This window comes from Pempheris klunzingeri, chromosome 7 (genome assembly GCF_042242105.1).
Source record: "Pempheris klunzingeri isolate RE-2024b chromosome 7, fPemKlu1.hap1, whole genome shotgun sequence".
NCBI lineage: Eukaryota > Metazoa > Chordata > Actinopteri > Acropomatiformes > Pempheridae > Pempheris > Pempheris klunzingeri.
In genome coordinates, this window is record NC_092018.1 from 27,183,653 (window position 1) to 27,198,508 (window position 14,856).

A 14,856-nucleotide genomic window follows, 5' to 3' on the forward strand; every position below is an offset into this window, starting at 1 on the left:
GTACTGGCTGCAACCGGAGCAGCATTCCTGCAGCGGCACCATCCATCAGTTCAATCCCCGTCTACATCAAGTCATGTGTCTCCTGATTAATAGAACATTTTGTTGTCCGCAGCGCTGCTTCTTTTTGCGGCTTTGAAGAGCCGAGGAACACAGGCTTGTCTTTATGTTGTTTTGTGAATCTTGCCATGTTGGTTCAAAGTGTTGTCCGTGACCCGAGGCAGCGATCAAACGGGGAGCTAAAATTAGTTCTTCATTTCCATGTCAGCCATTCTTGCTTACGATACACTGTATTGTGAGCATTCATGAGCATACTGTGCAGGTGTTGTGCAGTTAATATGTGGACACATAGTTTGCATGCTTTTGCGTAACACCCTCTGCCACAGAGTGCCACGACATGCCTTTGACATGGGCCTCTCTTGTACTTCTGGCAGCTGTTTATTGACTACAATCTTTGCTTTTTTTTTTTTTTTATTTGGCCATGTAAATCCTGGCTGTGCTCACATCTGAAGAATGAAGTAAATCTTCTGGAAACTTTCCTTACCCATCGTAGCTATAAATAGGAGTGCATTTTATTCAAGTGTTGACAAGTTTACGAATATAAACAAAGCAGCCGAGCAGCCTCAAGTGTCACATCAAAAGCACAGGAAATAAATTTCAGTGTGAAAAAAATTGTCTCAAAGCCATTTAGTCACTATATAAACAAAAGACAGCAGGCAGGCAACAGCGTTCCAGTTTGGTTGTCATACTGCAATCACAGAATGGCCCTTTAAGTGGGCCGTTATTTTCCACTCAGGCCAGATAAGTGGGTCCTGACCCCTTCTCTGTGTAGATTAGCTGCTGTTGCCATCACTCCCATTACTATTATCAGGACCAGACAATCTGGCCCGCCACCAGTGTCCAGGAAGCCCAGATTCTTTTGCCATGCTTTAGCTTGATTGCTCAAAGGAACACATGTAGTGGTATCAGATACGGTCGCAAAACCCAACAATAAAGTCGTTTATCATCTCTTCAACTGTTCCTCCATACTTATCCCAAATTGCTTCCAGTCCTGTCACCACATAAAGTAAGCTGGGAGCAAAATGGGACATTGTCTTGGACCGCTGTAGACCAACACATGTTATGTGTTGTGCGTGTCCTTTCATATTAACTTGATGCCACAAGAAAAAAAGATGTACTCTGCAAGGATTTTTGCCCGAGAGAGGAGAACGTGGCCAAAACCTGAGCCGTAAAAACACAAGCAAGCTGGTGAACAGTGCATTTGTGTTACCGTGTATTTAATAACTATATATATATATATATATATACAAGGCTGCATACCAAGCGACTGAACACAACAGCTGACTATGAACAAGCCAAATGCAAAAACAGACACTGTATCATTTGCTCTGTTTGCTTCTTCCTGCTGTCATCATGTGCTCAAAGGTTGGAATTAAGATCTCTAATACAGCTTCTCCTGTGTACAGTCGTCTGTTTTCAGCGGGAGAACAGAGTATGTATGTTTACTCGTGTACAGTACTTCAGTGATACTTGTACTTTACTTGAGTTTTACTTGATACTTTAATTAAAGGAATAGGTGGAAAAAAACACATTTCCAAAAATGTCATATTATTCCTTTAAACTAGATTAAACTGCCCAACTGTATTTTACGTAATCAAACCCAACCTCAACCAGTCGCATTAACATATCAGTAACACTAAAGCAATAATATAACATACAATAATATACAACTCACAAAGGCCTTTTCCTGCATAATGAGTGTGTTTATTACTTTAAGTTCCTTTTTGTTAATATTACTTTACTTTTATTTAAGTCAGACTGCAAGAACGTGGGACATCTCATATTAGAGTGTTCACGGTATGGTATTGCTATTATTTTGGGTTGACTGGTGGGTATAAAAACTTTTGGAACTGGTCTATTGGCTGCTATGTAATCCTTTGGTGCAACCGTGCCCGATAAAAGTGCTTCCACTAAAGTTCTTGTTTTTTCCACTGACGGGCTCAAAGTGTTCGACAACATTACGGAAAGGATCCCTACAGAAATAGACCTGTAAGATCCTTTTTGTTTAACCAGAAACAGAAGTTGTGTCATGATATTCAAACCCACTAGACTCCACTGAAGAGACGAAGACAGTAATTGTACGCCGCAACAGCCATTTTGGTTGGTCTACTACTGCCTCAGTCATTGAGTTTATTTGTACCATTGTGCGTTACACAAATATTGTGTTGGATCCAAACTAATCCTTTAACACGCCAAAGTCACACAATCACACAAACAAACGTACTAACTGAGGGAGCAATCAGCAATTACCGGGTAAAATTATAGTTTTTGTCAATGTAGTCTGGTGGATTTGAACCAAGTGATATAACTGCTATTTCTGGACAAAAGGGATCTTACAGCTCTGTGGGGATCCTTTCTGTAATGTTGTCAGACACTTCCAATAACAATCTGAGTCTGTCTGCAGCAAAAGCAAGCACTTTTAGCGGGCGTACTTTGATCTGGTGCAACTGGCCCTAAGGAATACATTACAGCCAGTTCAAAAGTTTTTGTACCTGCAGTCATTCTGAACCTAGAATGTGTAAAAATATGGCCCTGGTTTAAAGATCGTGGGATTGTCTTTAAAGTAAAGGATCTGAATACATCTTGTACCACTTGTTGCTTTGCAAATGTCCATCGACAGGTCAGGAAAGAATCGCTTCTTAACAATAAAGTATACTAAGTAAAAGTTGTCATTAATGATTTTATTATGGGATAATCATTATCAATCAGTAATATCTGGTTATAATGATTAGAAAATGTTCTGAACGCCAGGTTGCGTGCCGACGATTACGGGGTTGATGTCTGCCAGCACAGTGTCTACTCAGTAATTAGTAAATGGGTAGTAATAGCAGTGCTATTTTGTATCTTGCTGTCCATTGCGCTGAGTTTAAGTAAAAAATAGTCAAATATCTGCATACAGCATTTTTCTGCCAGCAGAGCCAGGATGTTTTCTCCAAGTTTATGTGAGGGATGATTGTGTAGTTTCCTTTCATGTTCTCCCCCTCTGTGCCATCTTTCTTTGTTAAGTTTGCTGAGAGTGTCTTTGAACCACAGGCGTTTTCTCCCAGCGGTGTTCATGAGCCCTGCCAGATCCATCATCATCCCTCTCCCTCTGTCTATCCCTCTATAGCTCCCATACTGTCTGTTAACTCACACACGAAAATATATACACATGTAGACAGTCTCCTGTTGTGCTTGCTCTCTCCACTCCACCATCAATCCTGTCACTGCCTTCATAACATCTCTGACAAACGCCACTTGCACAGAAGCGTGGTTACACACACACATGCACTCACTCACACGTACATACATGGGGTTAGTAAGTACATGCATGTGCTTAGTGGGATTTAATACATGAAGTCATTAACTTTCTGAAGGAAACTGTTGCGTCTGAATTCTACTGTTCTCAAATTTTCAGAGCTCTTTGCAGTGTGGATTAGGAAAGTGACAGATTAGATTCTGATGCTAAATCACCATGGCGAAAAACCTCGAGTCTGGCTGACACCAGACTATTTACATCCCTGTAACCACACATTCTCTTGCCTTCTCAGTCATGTTGCAGCGCCGGAGTGCCAACATTACTCATAATACTTCCTCCCTACATCTGACGGGGGTTGTGTTGAATGCTGCATATCTCTTATTGCGATGGTAGGGAACATGATAGTTGGAGGGCGGTATCAATCTTAACATCTAACTCACGGCAAGAGAGCAAATGAGCAGATCTCCCAAAATGTTGAACTATTTCCTTGAGGATTAAAGCCGCAGCTGATGTTTTTGTTCTCTATAGTTATTTCACCGCCTAGTGCAGACAGTTTTTCTGCTAACAGAACAAAAAGGGCATTATAAAGTAAGTTTACGCCGAGAGAGATGATGATGCGGCCTCAACTAAGGTTGAATCTTAATGAGATTTTGCAGTCTGATATGGTCTACTATCTGTTAAAAATCCCCTTGCACCTGTTTAACCACTTCTCACAGTTTGTAAAAAAAAAAGTGTTTCTTGTAGTGAATGTGGTTCAGATGGAATTTTCAGAATGAATCCTAAGAAAATATCTTTGATGAATAGCTGCCAGTTATTGGATTTCTCATCTCTCATATAGTCTGCCAGCTATCAGTGAGCATGCTTTCACATGCAAAACCAAACAAGCCAAAATGTCTGAAAAAAGGAGAGTCAGGCTTATGGGAGGAGGCTGGCATACAAAGAAGAATGTCTGAAAAGTAGCAGGAGTTGCCACGCTCTGGTCTGTCTGATGTTGTATTCAGCCTAACTAGTCCTCTGAGGAAGTGCGCCGCTGCCCTGCTTGTAGGCAGGGGGAGTGTCTGTTTGCACAGGTCTCTGTCAGTTAACACTAATCTGCCTGATCTCCACCTCAAAGTCACTCACTTCTCCACATGCAAATAAACATATTCAGTCCTCTTTCAAACCAAAACCACTATCAAACACTTGTTTGATCAGCAGAGGGCCTGCGAGGCAGTTCATTATGCATTTGAAAAAAGTGCCCTGCCCCCTCCTCGCAGGCAGAGGACTCATTGTTGCCAGGTTTTTATGTAATTACTCTCACCTTCAGCAGTGGCTGGGAACAACTGGCTCCACAGCAGAGTTGTGTGTGTGTGTGTGTGTGTGTGTGTGTGTGTGTGTCTGCGAGCTGTTAGTAGTGTGGCTTGTTATTGCAAATTCGGCATATATACTGTACTCTTACATTGCCCTAGATTCCTTGCTATATAGATCAATTCTGAAGACGAAGCCCACCCACACCTCCTTCAACCATAATCCTCACAACTCTGGATTTATGTACCAGAAGAACTTGAGGGATGAAAGGGTGCTTTCATTGCATTCTCTGATAACACGTTGGTCTGTGAAACTTGCAGCTCTCTCTGTAAAGTTTTTTTCTTCAATAACCCTCTTACTCCATGCAACTCCTTCAGCAGGAAAACAAAGCCGCTTCATTTGTCATGATGCACCAACTATTTTTCTTCTCTGGTACAGCCGAAGGAGGCAGAACTCCCCAAAAAGAGACAGCTTTACATTTAGAGCAGCTGTCTAATAAGCGAAACCTGTGCCAAGAATCAGTGTGAGTCTCGCGCATTTGGAGCATGCATGTTGGAAGGAACCCTCCCGCCCCCGAGCACCAGCCAAATTCCTTTGTGTGTCTGTTGTGTGTGTGCGTCATGTATGAGTCCATGACATTGAGAGGCTAAGCGCTGCTTTCCAAACAGACAGGCCCGAACGAGTAAACAGGTGCTGCTGCAGCAGCTGAGGATGAGGACATGGGGCGTCTCCGCAAAGCCTGATCAAAGAGAAGCTGCCTCAGCCGCCAGTCATCCAGGCAACTTGATTTATGTCACTGTGTCAGAGAACTTTATGACTGCAGCAGACAAACTAAAGGCACACCGGTTCCTCCACAGCCTTGCATACAACAACATGGCAGAGAGAAGAAGGTGTAGTCAGTTACTGATATAGAAGAATAGTGTCTGTTTTGACTGGTGATGTATCCTTGCTGCTCTCCCTCTGAACCCCCAATCAGCCTTTGACATGCAGAGGAGGCTTAATTGTTCTGTCATTTCAACTTTACGTTTGTGATACTGCTCGGTTCCACAAAGACTCTTAACATCAGCTCAATTACAGAGTGTGAAAAGCTGAAAATCCTGGCTCGCTGGCAAAGCAGTCACATTAAATTAAATCAAGTAATTATCAATGGTTTGATGCCGTTTCATCAACACTGATCACAAGCAGAAGCTCTTTTTTTTGTCAACACATCATAAGCCAACGCAGACACTGCTATCTCCTGACTGGCACAGCAGAAGGAGCGAGAGGCAGGACGTGGATGAGCGTGGGGGTGACGGCATCCCTCCTGGTGGAGTTCAGAGATGTGTGTGTCCGAGATTCATCAGCCTCAGTCACATGGTTGTGTGTGGGATTCCCCACTTTGTCAAATAAAATGTGTCATCACAAGGAACAAGTTTTAATGATCTGCAAAACCAGACGAGAGATGTTTCACTCTGCTGAGACACTCCCAGCGCCACAACGTGTGATCTGATGAAATAAGGTCTGTACCTTTAAAAGTCTAAATTCGATGATACATACAGTTTAGTGTGATTTCCACAAAAAGAAAAAAAAGAAAGAAACTTTCTTGCCAGCAATACTTTGCCCTTGCTCTGAGCAGGATTTTTCCCTTTGAAGAGAAGAGAAGAAGAGAAGTGAAGCCTGCTTGGCTGAAGAAGCCCTGGAGGGGGGTGGTAACTGTCATTTATATTTACAGCCTTCGCAGACACCTCAGGGGCTGTTATCCAGGTGGCCTCTGTTGAAGCTCTCAGAAGCACTCACACCTTTTTCGCAACTCAGAGTATCAATAGACACTGGCTGACTTTGATTCAGCCACATAAAGGTTGTGAGTCATGTGCTTTTTGACTGTTAAAATGGGTTGGGTTGATGCTGGAACTTGAATGCCCCACGGGATAAAGCATTACTACACTTCTGAAACTTTATTAGACCAGAGAGGCCTCTCTACAATTGGCTTTAAACTCTCCAAAAAGATTTGAAAGTGAGGAAGATAAAAGGTAGCAAAGGCCTTGTACTCTGAAACTTTTTCTTTTGTTTTCACATATTAAAAAAAGATCATTTCATTTTTAGTGATTACTAATGTAGCAATATTTCATTATGTGTGGATCTTCAATGGCTGACATACTTCAAGTGTAGTCAATGACTTTTAAGTATCCAGGTTTTCCTGTTGCCCTTCCGTCAAGACAAAAGTCAATTGCTGTTGCTTGGTTTCAAGACCAGACTTGTCTCTTACTGTTGACACTGTAAGGATCATTTAACACCAAACATCTCAGCCTACTACACAATGTATTCAGTTTGTATTCATGTTTTCAGTCAATAAGTAACTACTACAAAATCCAGGCCAGATGTGTCTTTAGAAATGTCACTAGGCCTCACTGATAAGAAGAGAAGAGATGACAGATATTCTGTATTTTCGGTTTGCAGCAATTCTTTTTTTTTTTTTTTCAAAGTCAAACCCTTCAAACAGTCTAATCCTGTCCTGAATGAGAGCTGGATTATTGTATAACCCCGTCATTGATACGCACCGACACATGCAACACAGCGAGACAGAGAGAGAGAGAGAGAGAGAGAGGAAGGGAGAGAGAGAAGGAGGAAGAGATGGGACTAAAATAAAGTTGTATATCCACTTCAACTGAGGTAAAAAAAAACAACAACTATTGAATGGTTTACATAAGCAACCAGCATAAAGGCAGTGAGGAATATAAAAAAATCAAAGCTTTGATGTAAACCGCTGCTTTAACATCGGACATTGTGGTCAAATAAACCCCCCCACCGTCAAGATCTGTCATTTTGGTGACATCACCACCTTCATGATCATGAATATTACTGAAACGTTGACTAACAGGAGTAACTGTGCACAATGTTTCTAGCTGAACTATCCAATCAAACAGTATGTATTCTAATCGAAAAGAATGACTTGACAAGACAATTTTGCCAGTTTCTACCAGGCAAAGATATTAAGATCCAAGACTTAACATTTGTTTTTAAATTTAAAAATCACTCGCTAAATCTAAAACTATATGCATAAGTGACTTTGCTGCCTTAATAAACTGAATATAAAACGGAAGACCACAGACCAACCTTCATCATCATATTTGTTTTGCTTAAAGCCGTCTTTCATACAGACAGAAATGTTCCATCGCCTCCTTATGAACTCTTTAGAACAAGAACAGAGATTTCTTTTATGCTTCCTGTGTGTGTTGACTTCAGCAGCAACACGTCAAGCATGGTTACATCCTCTTTTATATGTGAAAGTTTTTTTTTTTTTCCCAAAGCAAGAGATACGCAGTGGCTGTACAACTTTTACGAGCCGATTTGAGCTGCTCATAAACCCAATCTGTTAGTGCTACAGTAAAAATTTCTCCTTTTGTTGCCTTTTTGTCATTTAAACAATGATGTCTCTGTCAATTATTTTTAAAGCTATTCTGAATGCCAAACTTATTTTCAAAACCCAACTCTAACGTACTGTCACGTTGACAAAATAAGGTTAATGATTCTGATTTGTATGATGTATTAAAATGACTGCAGCCGTATAAAAAGCCGTATGACAATGGAGACTCCCCCCACCTGAGGGAACACAAGAACAACACAGGTATAGTACACAATCGCAGCTTTACAAACATTTAAAACTAGAACGTTTTATTAATTTTTCTATAAAATCTGAAGCTTTTTTTTTTTAGAAATATATACAAACATTCCCTTGTGCTATAAAACAGCAAAGACAAAAAAAAAAAATGGAAAACTCAACTGCATGTACAAATAACTTTTTCAATAACGAGTGCTTGATTAATTTATGGCATGGATTTGCCTCACAATGGGCAGTTCGTAAGGTCTTTTCAACAGCTGCTGTCACTCCAGTTCAAACATATATGACACTGCCTCGATTTCCATTAAAAAGCCTCCAAAACACAACACTCATCTCTCTGACCATTTGCCTCCATTGTCTAGGGGGTCCTTTCATTGTCTGTAACCTCTCACTAACAGTACAAGTGTCTTTTTTTTTTTTTGCCTGTAAGGAAAACATCTATTGCACATTATTCAAGTAACCCCATGGCACATCCAAATGGTTTATTCCACTCTTTTTGTCTTGGGAACAATAAGATTTTTTTTTCTCTACCAAGTTCCTCAATAGGATAAGTGAATCCATGAGTAGCAGATTTTTTCTCAAACAAAGGCAGCTCTTGTTGCATGAGATGGCTCAAGATACTAAAAAAAAAAAAAAAAACCCACGTTGCATGATCTTCAATGGAGTTTGCATAAATAAAACATAAACCTTGATTCTTTTTGATGGCACTCTGATTACAAAGTCTTGTTTAGATAAGGGCTTTACAAGTATTTTTGGGTTCATACAAAGAGAGCCATCTCATACACATGTTGGAGGGGGCCGTGTAGGCTCATACTTAGTATTGTGCCCTTTGAGAGAGGGGTGAGGTTTGATGTAAGGCCTGCTGCTGGTGAACACACTGGCGGCCTTCCTCCGCGTCCTCTTCTTTAGCTTCCTGCTGAACACATTCTGCCACGACTGCAGCGTCTTTGAGGTCCAGATCCACATGCCGCTAGTGATGCCCACCACCAGCAGCATGAAGATCTTCACCATGAAGATCTCAACAGCGGGGATGGAGGTCTTCATGACACACTCGTCCGACTCCAGCCCGCTGCTGTCCACACACTTCTGCTCCCCTGCCAGGATGCGCCAGTAGTCCATGTTGAGCCTCTCGTAGAAGTAGCAGGCGATGACGCAGGTGGCCGGGACAGTGTAGAGCACAGAGAAGACCCCGATGCGAACCATCAGCTTCTCAAGCTTGTCTGTGTTCTCCCCCTCTGTTTTCATGATCTTACGGATGTGGAAGAGGGCCACGAAGCCAGACAGCAGGAATGAGGTCCCGATAATGAGGTAGCAGGAGAGAGGGATGAGCACAAAGCCAGTGAGAGCTTTGACATCCATGCTGCCCACGTAGCAGACGCCCGTCAGCTCATCCCCCGCCACCTTCCTCATCACCAGGATCATGATGGTCTTCACGGCCGGGATGGCCCACGCTGCCAGGTGGAAGTAGCTGCTGTTGGCCTCGATGGCCTCGTGACCCCACTTCTTCCCTGCAGCCAGGAACCATGTGAGGGTCAGGATAACCCACCAGAGGGAGCTGGCCATGCCGAAATAATACAGGATGAGAAACACAATAGTGCAGCCGGTGCTCTCCAGACCCTCCTGGATGATATACTGAACCCCATTGTCTCTATCACAGGCTATTCTGTCAGCTCCCACAAAAAGTCGGATGAGGTAGCCCACAGAGTAAACACAGTAGGACATAGAGAGGAAGATGATCGGTCTCTCGGGGTATTTGAATCGCTGCGGGTCAATGAGGAAAGTGAGCACAGTGAAGGCGCTGGAGACAAAGCAGAGGATGGACCAGATGGCCATCCACACCAGGGAGAACTGCTTGTCTCCCTGACTCCAGTACACATCCACTCTGGGGTAGCATTTGGGGGCACAGGATTCACTTTTCTCCACAAAGTGGAACTTGCCAGGATTGCTGCACGTCTGCTTGCTGCTAGTGTCTTTAAGGTGCAGGTCCTGCCCGCTCAGAGGCCGCTGTGGCCTGAAGTCTGGAGACTGGGTGTGGGAGACTTTGGGAGAATCATCTGAGCCATTGTTGGGGGCCTCCATGCAGAGGTTGTTTGGGTCGTTTTTGGTGGGCAGCCGGGAGCAGTCCAGAGAGTCGGGCCAGGGGAAGTTAAACTGTTCCAAGATAGGCGAGCACTTCAGCTTGACCTGCTCACACATGACTCTGCAGGCTGGGATGGGGTTGGACACTTGCTCAGTGCACATGGGAGCGTACAAGGAGCACAGGAAAAATTTGAGATGGCTGTGGCATCCAAACTGTATCAGTGTGGCAAACTCCTGCAGCTTTATCGCTGCCTCTTTTTGGTCATCGTGGCCCATAAGGTTTGGCATGCGAGTCATGTTGTAGCCAATGTCTTTACACTGGGGGATGTTGATCTGTTGACATCTCCCCTCTCCTGACCAGTCGGGGTCTATTGAGCTAATGGCTGAGCCCCCACCGCTCCACAGCACCAGCAGCACATAGATGAGGCTCAGTTGAACAGTTGAACGCATCCTCCCCTCCTGATTTAATGATAATAATAAAAAAAAAAATGTTCACCACTGCCACCACACGCAAGTTTCTTTCATTAAAAAGTCCGAGACGAAACCTGGCTGCGGGTCTGAGAGTCAGATCAATGTGGGGAAAAAAAAAAAAACTTCAAGAACTATCTGTTACAAGACCATCGCATCCTCATTTTCGGTTTTTGGAGAGTTTAATAAAACCATAAATCCCGCAGTGGTCCGAGAATGGTCTCTGGCTGGAGGTGGCGTGCGTTCAGGTCCATGCTTTTAGGCGCACAGTTCGTGGCTGGAAGTGTTGGAGCTACTTGTTCAGCCTCTCAGTCTAACGTGAACGAGACAGAACGGCAACGCGCTCCGACCTGTGCCTTCTTCTTCCCGAGAGACTCACATGTCCGCCTTCACGTTTCATGTCACTTTTCCGGAGTGTCCGTCTGCGTAGCTGCGCGATTTCAGTCCTTGCGCGACAACTTGGAAAACCAAACGAAAAATAATGTTCCTCCACTCCTTCATGCGGCGGGGACGGCTGCACACATGGCACCCGAGACAATCAGTCAGTCAGCAAAATAAATATCCTCGGCGATAATAACAAGTGCGTCCCAGAAATGCAGGATTACGCTCCTCCCGTACGCAGGCAGTTGATGCGTTTGGTGGCAGCGCTCGTCTGAGCTGGTCGGAGACTCCGTCCCGGTCTAACCTGCCAAAAGATCCGCCTTCAAAGACAGCTACTTTGCATAAGAAAGATGACACTGACACGCGGATTATTTTCAAATCGTGCGGAACAGCTTGTTCATTACAGCAGTTTCAAAGGCTCACAGCGAACTTCCTTCTCTCTGTTTGTTTGTGCTCAGCCACAAACTTCGACTACAACGGCACAGAAACAATGTTTTGAGATTTCCAAATTTGTTGCGCAATGTGGCTCACAGGCGCACCGGCCCGGAGCACCCGCTAAACTACTGTGCACCCATGGGACTGCAGGGAAAGTTTTTATTCCCATAGCATGCCTCTGACTTCCTCTAAAATAGCAGATAAACAACGACAGGACATATTTGCAGCTTTCTTACTGCTCTCTGCAGTGCTGTTTGTGCACATGGACATTTCCATTAAGTGTTTCATATGATATATATATTTATGCCTTAACTAATAAAAGAAGAATCTAATTTCCCATCATCCTTTCTGCACAGTGAGACAAGACTGGACCTGCACACGTGTAAAAGAAAAAAAAAAAACAGATGATTCTCAGTTCCCCAGAGACATTCAGCAGCTGCTTGGCCAGTGGTGGAATAAGTACTTGGATCCTTTACCTAAGTAAATGTAATGATATCACAGTGTTAAAATACTGTGCTGCAAGTCAAGAAATGCATCCAAAAAGGTAAAAGCACAGTAATATTGATAACACAACATGCTTTCAAATATCAAAAGTAAAGCCCTCATCATGCAGAATGCCTCCTCATGTGTTTTATTATTAGAATTCTTATTCTTGGTGCATGACCATGTTGCAGCTTATCAAAGTGTGAGCTGAATGCATCCTGTTTTATTTGTTGCTATGTGTAAATCTGAACCCACAAAGTAACTTGTTATAGCTGTCAAATAAAAGTAGAGTAAAAAGTGCGATATGTTCCTTTGCGATCAATTACAAAGTACCATGAAAATGAAATATTGAAGTGCACGTACTTCAAAACTATACAAAAAGTACAATACTTGAGTAAATGCAGTTAGATGCTTTTCCATCACTGGCAGTGAGAACTACTTGTAGGCTGACTGGAAACACTTCTGGTGACTTTGTGCAGCAGGCAAGATGAAAAATGACGATCATAGACCAGATCCTGCAATATCACGCCAGCAAAATGAATCAGTTCAAGATGAAAATGATTACATGCATGAATGATGTTTTAGGGCGATCTGTTTAGAATTTAGTTGTGCACTGATCTGTGTGTTTTGGCCGTTATTCAACACCTTGCAGTAATTTCCTGTCTTTTTCAATGAAGAAAGTAATCCAGCACACAAATAAGAAGGTTAAATTCCTTTTTGAAACGTCCGCCTAAAGTGTTGACACTGTTCTATTGTTGAGCCCAGAAGAGATTGCATCAGTAATTCAGATGCTGCTTCAGCTTTCTCACATTGACATCTGTGTTCTCACCAGATCTGGACAATTTTGGTATTTTCAGCATTTTGCAGGGATGTCCCTGTCTTTACATGTGTCACGCTTAGAGCCATAAATGAACCGTAAAGTTTTGGCCCATATGACTGATCTTGGATCAGCTGGGATGAACCCTTAAATGCACCCTTATTTCCATGTTTATTTTAGTGTCCAGTAAACTTTAATGAACAGTTTAAATCATGAACAACTCTTTGGGTGCTCTCTATGGACCCTTTATCATGACCACTGATTCTAATAAGAGACCGTGGCCTTAGAGACACACTACAGTAAATATTTGTTTTGTTCTTCCTGCTTTAATATGCTTCAGTTTTAGGCTGAACATTGTCTTTGGAATTGTGCTGCTGAAAACATTTTTGTGCCATATTATTACCTACATTGTATGAGCTAGGTGATGGGACATTTTTAGAAATCACAGAAAGATGTTTCTAATTAAAAAGTAATGAATTTGTCACATCACTCAACAACATTCATAAATTACTGTGTTCAACTCAGGGCCGACTGTCCACATGCAAAGAAAAAGGCATTGGCAAACCACCACTGTTGGGTAAATGTCTTTTAACGTGATGTGTTGTTGCACAGAGACTCAGTGGTGACTGAGCTTTTGCATCTTCACCCCATGTCCTTTACGTGCTTTGTTTTCCTCTCACACCTTAAAGAGGTGTAGGTTAGGTTATATGACCACCTCCCCATGACTGTTGATGAGCGACTATCCCTGTATTTGTGTCATGTACTGTCCAGTGTGTATTCTGTCTGTAGAACAGGATAGGCTCCAGCCCCCTGTGACCCTGAGCAGGATAAATGAATGGATGCGTGGGCTTTTATTAGCCTGTTAAAGCGAAGCAATTCCTGCAGAGAGCCAGCCTACATACGACACAGCAACACCAAAGTCACAGTGTGCCATAAAATACACTGAATGCGACACAACAACACATGAACGGCTGATGATGCTTCTTTATTACGGCGTGTTAGAACTCCATCTTGATTTTATTGTGTCGGTGTGCTCCTGGAGGAGCTGGGTGGCATGGCAGGCTGAGAGAAGAACAGGTTACGAGGCCCTTTGCCTTTTTTTTATGTGTGTGTCAGTGTGTGAGATCTTCCAGACCTCTCTCACATTACCTCGTAAAAAGTTTGTGGTGGTAAGATTCATAATCTAGCCTTGTCCGTGCTCTTTGTCAAGGGTGAAATACTGATCACAAGTACGCGGGAGTGCTTTTAGTACATTTTTACAAGAGTCGCTAAAGTGCTTTTAGAAGTATTTCAGAAATGTGTCCGGGCAAGATGAGAAACCTGGCACCAGCGTGCCTAAATGGTTTAAGCACAGCATATCTTAGTGGTGCCATTTCAGCTGTTAGCGCTCAGTGTGTGGAGCAGGAGCATAAATATAGGGTATGAATACACTTATGAACACAATACCCTCCTCCTATGCAGCACATGTGCCTCTCAGATTTCTCTTATCCAGCTGTTAGCGTTTGAAGAGGCTAAGAGTCCAAACCTGAGGAACAAATATCTCACATTCTTCACTTTATTTCAAAAACGTTGAACAATTACTTTTTAAATGTTCGGTGTGTTGCCAGCTTGTAAGCAATGCCTTGTGTTCAAATCATTTTGTTGGGAAATTATAATGATATGCAACCCATTTTCATTTTGTCAGAAAAAGCCCAGATGCACAAGCAGCACACATTTTCTACATCCTGACCCCTCACAAAGGATAACAGCTGACATGCCTGCTCTGTCCCTCCCTCTCCACTAGACTTTTATTATGTAGCTGATGTGTAGGAGTAGGACAAAAAGAGATGACAGCTTTAATGTGAAGAAGAATAATGTAATATCAATGCGTTTCCAGAGGCGAGGCCAGTTCTGCTCTCCATTTACTGATCATGTGGCTTTCAGGAAACCCTGTCTGGCATATTTTAAAGCAAATATCTGCCCTTATTATGACTGCCTTTGGTGTAATGAAGCTGACAAGATAATGCTGTCACA

The 14,856-nt window shown here is 42.8% G+C and overlaps 1 protein-coding gene across 1 annotated transcript; it reads right to left on the bottom strand.

Moving 5' to 3' along the window:
• Positions 1-8,297: 8,297 nt before the first annotated feature.
• fzd10 (frizzled class receptor 10) lies at positions 8,298-10,727 on the bottom strand. The gene has a single exon (XM_070833497.1). It carries the CDS (start codon positions 10,707-10,709, stop codon positions 8,958-8,960), a length of 1,752 nt encoding a protein of 583 aa, XP_070689598.1. The 5' UTR covers positions 10,710-10,727; the 3' UTR covers positions 8,298-8,957.
• Positions 10,728-14,856: the final 4,129 nt, after the last annotated feature.